We start from the raw sequence: 8747 nt of genomic DNA, 5'->3' as shown, positions 1-8747 counted from the left end.
CTGAGTCTGTGCACCAACCTATGAGACCGCCATGCTGCCCCTCTCCCCCGGGAGCCCCGACCCCAGCCAGCCACCCCATCCCACTGTCAGAAAGGGCTGCGGCGTCCCCCATGAGCCCCCGGCGCAGGGCCGCACCATCCTCCGGCGCCCAGCGGAGGTTTCCACGCACTCTTCCTCTACGACCTCTGTGCCAAACCGGGAGCACGTGGAGGAGCTGGGTCCCGCTTGCCGGCACAGGACCTGGCAGACAGCTGGCTTCAGCACTTCCCCATCTGCCGAGCAGGGTATTTTGGAGCGGTCCCAGCAGCTGAATTCCTCCCGGCTCCCGCCCGCCATGGGAACAGGAGCAGCAGGAACCACAATCCATCCCCGCAGCACATGAGGGGCCCTGGCAAACGGCACTGACGCTCAGCCATGGGCGGGAGCACTGCCAGGGTCAGACACAGAACCACCAGTTCCAGTGAACCCTCCCTTTTCCAACATAATTCACTGGAACCATGTCAGGGCAGGCCCAAGAAGTCGAGTCCGGCAGGGCTGGTAGCGGGTGGGTGGTTGAGGAACAGGCTGGAATTGATAACACGGTCTGAGCCACATCATTGCAGTAGGTTCAATTAAAAATACGTACTGAGGCTGAGCTAAAAGCACAGGCGAGCAACAGAGATGAGATTTATCTATGATTACTGGCAGCAGTCACAACACACAAATATCCAAAACAGAGGCTTTGGAGTCCTGCAGCGATAAAAGTTATCCTCTGTATTACACCAGGCACTGGCTTTGCTCAGCGTGAAAAGCAAAACAAAAGGGAACTGCAAACATCCCGCAGACTGACAGATACTAACGATCTGGAGGATTATCAAAACTTCTTGGCCAGACCTCTCAATAAGTGTAAAAAATTACTCTCTACAACAGACTGACTTCTAACGCTGGAAACAAATGAACAGTTTGCTTTAGCTCCGGCTGAAAAATTTTTAATCGGCATAACGCAAAGACGGTTTCTCTAGCAGCGGCTTTGCCGCTGTGGTTAGATCACATCCCCAGCATCACAGCCTCTGGGAAAAAGCCTCGCGTTCCTTTCTGTCTAGATGGAGCCTGGGGGTTATAGACATAATTACAACGATTAGCAGCATGATTATTTTTTCCCCCACTCCTGAGCGAGCGCGCTGTGCCAGGAGGCACTAGAGGAGCTGCCTGGCCTTCCTCCAGTTCATGGGTTTCTGTGGAGGCTGGAAGTCGGGAAGAACAGTATCACGTTCTGGCCAAATCTGCCCCGTCTGAGCATCAGGGCACTTTGTGCTGCCCCAGTGGAATAATTAAGATTGGTAAAAGAGCAACCTGGTGATAGGATTGCATCTCCACAAGAGACAAACAAAGATTAAAAAAGGCATGATGCCTTGGGAGCAATGCTATGCACACCTTCAAATTGATAACCTAGGGAACTGTCTTTGCCATTAGGTCTTTGAATTATACCTTTGTTTGCTTCCACAATTAAAAAGAAAAAAAAAAACAAACAGCCATAATTAGGAAAAGTTTGAGTTGTTCCCCCAGTCTGGGAAGTTTCCAAACCAAACTTTTTTCCCCTGTTGAAGCAGAGTTAAAGCCTGTAAGTGACCACACTCTCCCCATGACTCCATCACTTACAAAAATCTGCTCTCTCACAAAAAAATGAGCAGCCAAGATATAGATTTCCCACATCCTGGAAAAAGCACGAACATTTTCATTATGCATGCCCGTGTTATCAAAAGGGTGCTCGTTTTTCCAACAACTCCAAGAGGGCGGTGAAGAAGAGAAGGGCACCCAAGCATATCTTCAGGTCTCTGCTTTTTCTAACTGACTTCTCCAGGCAACTTGTTCCAAACCCGAGTGAGGAGCCCACCCTAGCTTTCTAGGTTCAGAGTGGCTCAATTAAAGGAAAGAGGGTCAGTACTAGCAGAGACCACTGCAAAGCTCCTTGTAATGAATAACCCTGAAAAAAAGAAAAAAAAAAGGCCCAAATCAGCATCAGAGGGCCATGCAAGAAACTGCGTTCCTGGGGAGCACCAGGTGCGATCCCTGAGAGCGCAGTGGGAGCATGGAGCCAAGCTAAACACGCTCTATTTTCACCCTGCGCACAGTTGTGCCCTACAATATTTATCATTTCCTTTTGCCACGTGACAGGCTCAGCGAGGAGAAGCAGCCCTTCGCCGACCACCTCTTCCCAGCACAGTGGGAAAGGTGCCGTGCTCCCCAGGGTGGCACGCCAGCCCCGCAGGCACCACTGTCTCCATCGGCACGGTCCGCTCGCTTCCGGATGTCACCAGCTCCAGCACAGCCTGCCTGGGGTCCCCACCCCTGCCGAAGCCTCCAGTGCATTTCAGATCAAGCCTACGGACAGTAAATTTGTCCCTCCCTGACTTCCAGAAAAATATACAGCAAAGATAGTCTGGCTTCTGGGTGCAGCTGTAGCATTTGAGCCCACAAACTTATGCACAGGCACTTCTTCCTAAGCAGGCAGCGTGATGTTAGAACTGAGGACATTTGGATCGGGTCCCCAGGCTGCTTTATAAACACACACCAGTGTGATTCCCTTCATGAAAAATGGGTTATATATAAAGTACCAGAGAGGAGATCTGCAGATGCCTGCAGTGAGGAGCCAGGCACGCTCCCCTGCCAAGAGAGCGGGCAGGATCCCGGGGGAGCGGAGCACAGACGAGGCTGCGTCCTCCCCGCAGGAAGCATTTAGAAGAGGCAGGCTCCTTCACGCATCATCTTCTCTCCAGGGACCTTCCTCACCTCCTTCTTGCTTCAGCTACAAACCCAGTGTCTTGCAGAGCTTTTCAGGCAGCTGATCGGCACAAAGCAGGAGGAGGTGTGGGCAAGGAGCCCCGTGCATGAGGGAGCTCCCAGCTTCTCAGCAGCACCTGGCTCTGCAGTCCTGGCATGAATGGTCAGCATTATGCCTGCCTATCTGCCAGGAGGAGAGCTCAGACCTTGAAGCTGCAAAAGATAGAATTAAAGCCAGTGAAAGAAAACCAGAGTGGCTGCAGGGCTGCGATTAGAATTACTGTCTGCAGCATTTCCCCCTGTAAAGAGGAGGCACTTTCTGCCTCTGCCCTGCAGCCTGTGGCAGTGCTGACTCACGGATCACAGGACAGTGACACCCCAATCCCTGTCCCAGCCAGCATGGTGGCCTCTCTCCCGCCCTGTGACCTCCAGCTGCATCCTTTAGTCGGGTAGCATCCAGTTGCAGGGTAGAAAAAGGCCACCATGCTGCATTGCAGTCCGCAGAGGCGTTTCGCTGCAGCCCTGAGTGCCCCAGGAAGAAGCCGTACTCCCTCGCTGCAGCCTGGGAGCACGCCTGCTTCCTTGGCCACAAAGCCAGGCATGCCAAGTGCTTCACCCAAGGGAAGATTTCATGGATGAAACACTTACCAGGTGCTTACCCTTACACTTACCCTCCAGAACATGGCCGTTACAGCCCTTCCTGTGCTGTGACCATGCCCGGGCAGCATCCCCAGCCAGTGGGGCCAAGTTCACCCTGATAGAGCTTTTCCCAGCTGGAGGGAATCAGCCTCAGCATCCCGTCCCTGCAGCTTTTACTACTGCAAAGTCTCTCCCAGCTGCTTGATGTACTTTCAGCTGGTGACAGGATGCCTCCCATCCATCTCCACCCTCTTCCCGAGAGTCCAGCCACTTCCAGTCTTTCTGCAGAGCAGGGATCTGGGCTGTGACATCTGAGGAGGTTACACCATATGGGGTATTCGTGTGGCACCCCACCACTGCCTGCCTCATAGTGTCACCGTCCTGCCAGCTGCCTGGCCACAGAGTCACCTTGGGCCAAAGAGCCTCCATGGCTGGGCATGACCAGCTGCATTCTTCCACCCATGATCACGAATCCCAGGGCTGACCCATCAGCTCCCAGTGCCTCACTTACTGGAGCAGCAGTAGGACACGGATGCGATGCTCCAAGAGGGATTCGGGCCGGACCGGACCAAAGCATCCCCAGCTGGCTACAGCCTCATGCCTGAGCCATGCGATGAGTTACACGGCTGTCTCTTTTTGTGCTAGGAAATCCAGAAAGGAATAAAGTCAACATCTTAAAGGCAGCGGAGGTTGCTAAGTGACAGCAGTGCTTGTTTCTATCCCACTGCTTACGGTGTGCCTACGCTGTGAAGGAAGGAAGTGAGGAGTAAGGGATGTAAACATGAGTATATTGCCAAAACACTCAACAGAAGCACAGTTGCCAAACATATACATTAGCTGCATGTTTTGGCTGCCAGGAGAGAGAAATATTTACTACACATCGATTATTCCAGCCTTGGAGCATTTTACCTGCACGGGATTTCAGGTATATGCAGTACTCATTAATTTACCAATTTTCCAGCTGAAATGTATTTCTGGACCAAACTTGTAGGGCTGTCAGTAGCTGCAAGGACAGCTGCAGTGAACTGAGATTTCATCCTTACTTTGTTTCAAATAGATGGCTTTTGTTTTCCCACCAGGATGTGGCGTTACACAGCGATTAGGGAGCACAGCAGAAAGGCAGAACTGGACAAGGGAGGGATGAACGCAGCCTTTGTATGAGCTCCTGGGGCAGAAAGGAGATGGTTTTGGTAAAATAAAGGGCATACACACAAACCTATGTGATTGGAATTATGTTGAGAATTGAAAACTAGGTTAAGAATAGACCAAATGCAGCACTGCTGATCCAGTTGAGAAATTTCCCATGCTAAGCTGGATGGATAATAGATATCTTTCGAAAAGTGCTCATCACAGGGGAGCTTTAGAAACTCACTGCATGGGGGCAGGCAGATGTCCACCCAGCTCAAGCTCCAGCCTTGTCTCTCCCATTGACCAGAGACCACGTGCCACCCCGGACACACTACAGTGCAGAGGAGCAACCGGGTGGTGCGCAACGTACGGAGGGCACGTGCTCATGCTGCCATCCTTTATCTGAGACAGAGAGCAGGCCAGCCCTGCTCTCCAGCGCCTGGGAACCATCAAAAGCACTTATTTTAAAAAAGCATCTGCTTGCTCTGCATAAAAGCAGGCCAGTCCAGGGAGAAAGTAGGGCACTGATTTGTACCTCTGTGTGAAGGAGAATAAGGCAAGGAGCACCAGAGAAGGGATCTGAACAGAGTGGTTTCCAAAGCAGAACCTGCTGGCAAATTAAAATTAAAATATAGCCACAGCTGCTGATTGGAAGGACATGCTTGCTGTCAGCACGGCTGCCATAGTGCCTCCTGGGCACAAACAGCTGCGTCTCCTGCATCAGCGTGGTGGCCGTGGTAACCACCAGTTCAGGGGTGAGAGCTCTTGGGGTGTCCTTATGAGCATGGCCATTCCCCATGGCCCCCATGGGGCTAGGGAACTGCAAACCCTTGGGCTTGCACACCCTCTTGCTCGGCTTTACAAACAAAGGAGGGTTTCCTGCGGGTGGAGGAGAGATGGGTGCTGCTGAGGGAGCAGAGGCTGATGAGCAGCAGCCCCCCAACACCCTGGCGGGACAGGGTGCGCAAGCTGCAAAGCTGGCGAAACAGCTCCGGCGGCGATGCTGAGACGTGGCTGCTGTTGCCCTCACACCCACAGCTAGGTCAGAGCCCTCCCAGCACTGCTTCTGGCATGTTGTTACCACCCTGGGCTGTGGAAAGGTGGCTGGGGAGGATTCGCTTCAGGAAGCAGCCGCCAGAAATGTCCTCAACTCAGTGTGCCAGCAGCAGAAGGGAACACAGGGTGAGAGTGCAGAGGCAGTGGCAAAGCATCGTGGTGCCTGAACAGGTTATCACCCTGATGTCTGCAAGCTGATCACTTTGGTACCATGTCTCAGACTCATTCTGGTTCCAGCTGTTGCAGGGAAGAATGGTAAGCCCCGCACAAATGGATTCTGCTGAATGTGGGAGCACCAGTGGGTCAGCTGCTCTGTAACCAGCCAGTATGCATGGGTCAGCTCTTCAGCTAAACCTTGCAGGAAGGCATCAGGCTTTGAAACCCTCAGGAGAGACAAAATGAGCCGCTTGGGCAGGAATGGGGTGCTGTAGGAACACCCCGATGGGTATTTTCCTGCTGCCTTTTCAGCCTGCGGGAAGGCTGACCTGCACCAGCTGGGTGAGCAGGTTGGTGTGCCCAAGGACCTGAGTGTGGGGCTGGGTCCCTGCTGGCCCAGGGGTGCAGGGGGGAGAAGAAGGGCTGGGAGCCCATGGGGTTACAGGTCCCAGCTCACAAGGGTGATGGCTGGAGACATGCAAAAGAGGGGCAGGCACACGGTGGGGTCCAGTCTGGGGAAGGGGAGAGGGGGCAGTGGGGTAAAGGGGCACCTGCCTGCCCCAGGGCTGTTCCCTTGAGGAGTGGAGGTAACCGTACCTTTTCCAGGGGTACTGGACACTCCAGAAATAAGTCTAACAAAGCACCATGGGCTTCAGAGCACTTTATTTTCACAGCGCTCAGACCACCCACACACATCCACAACCAGGCTTGGGTCAGGGCTGGGGCCCTGCACAGACACCAGTGAGCAGGGATGCTGGAGATGCTGGAAGAGGCAGCATTGGAGGGAAGGAGCCGTGCTGGAGAAAGGGATGGTCAAGAGGGGTGTTTTTCCCACAACAGGAAAGCAACAGAGACAGATCCAAACCCACAGTCCTGCCAGTCCCGCAGTACCTTCCTCCCATCACCACCCCAACGCTGCCCCTCGGGCTGCACAGCCCTCCACCGTCCTGGACCTGCTCCTGCGGAGCCTCGCTGCAGGGAGCACCTCCCCGTGCCAGTCTCATCCTTCAGGCAGACCCAGGCCAGCACCGGCCCCCCAAGGGCAGCAGTCCCAGCCACGGGCACCCCTCTGCTCCAGGGCCACAGAACTGATGCAAGGACCTCTCCAAGTGGCATTGTAGCCCCTCTCAGAGGATCTTGACAGCCTGCAGCATGTCCGCCAGCACGTATGAGCTGTCCCAGGGGCGCCCAGGCTGCCGCAGGGCCCTCTCCAGTGTGCGGGCACGTGCCCCCAGCTCTCTGGGGTCCCGCCGGCCCTCGGGGCTGGGCTGGCAGAACAGGATCTCATTGACCTCCCCTTCAATGTGGCGTGTGTAGAGCAGGGGGAAGACCTCCCTGAGGGTGGCCAGGACAGACTCCTTCAGCTGGGCATCGCGGCACACCAAGTTGAGCACGAAGACTCCTACACAGCAGGGTGAGAAGGACGAGAGTTCAGACCAGCCCGTGTACACTATCCTGCTCCCCACGCTCCTGTGGGAAGCGGCTGAATTGGTGACACCCTGGTGCAAATGCCTCCCTGGCAGCAGCACGAGGAGTACCGGCACCCCCCAGTGCCCTTGGCTAAACTCCACGTCCCTGCCGCCATGCGGGTCGTGGGTGGCCACAAAATCTGTTCCCAGGTACCACCTACACCCCCTGCCTTCCTGCAGCCTTTCTTGGCCCCCCGGCATGTCTCAGCCTGCCTGACCCAGCAGCGCCGCAAGCCACCCACTCCACTCTGCTCCCTGCTGTCACAACACCCACTGAAACACCCAGATCGGGGACCTGCCAGGAGCGGCAGATGCCACGCAGCAATCCTGGCCACAGCTTCTGTTCTCCACCACGAGAAACAGTGGCACAGCCCCATTCCTCAAACCTCGCACAGGACCTGCCAGACCAGCTCTATGGACATAGCTGGATCTTCCCTCATACCTTCTGGCTTGAGGATGGTTTTAACCTTCTGCAGAAAGGGCTTTTCCACAAAGGCTGGGGGTGGGCAGCTCATCCCCACCGTGAGGTCTTTGCTGTCCACATCGAACATGATGGCATCGTACTGGGCTTGGGCTGCAGGAGAGAGCGCAGACTTGGTATTCCATGGGACAGAGATGAGCCATGCACAGTGTGGAAGCAATGAATGGGGTGGTCAAGACACCCCCTCTGCCCTGTTACAGCCGCTTCTCTCTCCTGAGGTTTCTTTTTCTAAATGAAACCCATGGCAGCAGCCCTCGGCACTGGGGAAGGTAGCAAATCTAAGGTCCCCTGCACACGTTGGCAAGGACAGCTCTGGAAGTTGCAGAGACCTGGTGAGGCTGGAGCTCATGACACGTGGCAGGAGACAGGCAGGGACAGGAAGCAGAGGGTGAAAGCAGCCCAGGACTCTGGTCCCCAGCATGTCACCCACTGGGCTCGATGGGGCACCCGGGATGCTCTGTGAGATGGTACCTTCAGCTGCCAGCTTGGCCACATAGTCCAGGCCATCAGAGACATGCACCCGCATCCGGTCGCCCTGGGAGAAGCCGAACCAGCGTGTGGCCACCTCCAACATGGAGGGGTCGATCTCCACCACAGCCACATGGGCCTGCAAGAAGTAGTCGTGGACGAAGAGCGGCAGGCTGGCTCACCACTAGCACTGCCAGCAGAGCTCCTGCCAACAGAGAGCACGTAGTGAGCCACCAGGATGGACACATTTGTCCCACCCGCCAGCCCCAAACCACTTTGGGAAGGGTGCACAAGGCACCTTGGCCAGGAAAGCCCTTCCCCAAGGAGCTGGGATATAGGGACACATGCGTGCCCACCCCCCGCACAGCCTCCCACTGCCAGCATTGTCACCTGGGAGGGGGTCAGAACCCCCCAGCAGGCAGAGCCCGGCGACCATGGCCTTGTGGTGCTCACAGCACAGGTAGCTCTTGTCAATGTCTGCAGATGGCTCAGCAGGGGTGGGTTTCCTCTTGTCTTTCCTCCGTTTCTTCTGGCCTGAACAACAGGAGGCATTGGCTGGTAAGGCAACGTGGGAGCTGGGGTCTTGCTGG

At 55.3% G+C, this 8747-nt stretch overlaps 1 protein-coding gene across 2 annotated transcripts in view; it reads right to left on the bottom strand.

Annotated features, from left to right (window-relative positions):
* Positions 1–6866: 6866 nt before the first annotated feature.
* The window catches only part of METTL13 (methyltransferase like 13), a 5518-nt gene continuing 3637 nt past the window's right edge, over positions 6867–8747 (bottom strand). The window contains exons 5-8 of one of the 2 annotated variants that reach the window (XM_010289718.1): positions 8526–8691; positions 8161–8330; positions 7651–7782; positions 6867–7141 (exon numbers count right to left, since the gene is read on the bottom strand). In XM_010289718.1, coding sequence (XP_010288020.1) covers positions 6867–7141; positions 7651–7782; positions 8161–8330; positions 8526–8691 — 743 coding nt within the window. Of the gene's footprint in view, positions 7142–7650; positions 7783–8160; positions 8331–8513; positions 8692–8747 lie in introns of both variants that reach the window. The other variant, XM_010289717.1, reaches the window with a different exon arrangement.

This window comes from Phaethon lepturus, unplaced genomic scaffold (assembly GCF_000687285.1).
Source record: "Phaethon lepturus isolate BGI_N335 unplaced genomic scaffold, ASM68728v1 scaffold42126, whole genome shotgun sequence".
Lineage (NCBI taxonomy): Eukaryota > Metazoa > Chordata > Aves > Phaethontiformes > Phaethontidae > Phaethon > Phaethon lepturus.
This window is presented reverse-complemented; position numbering and strand designations above follow the sequence as displayed.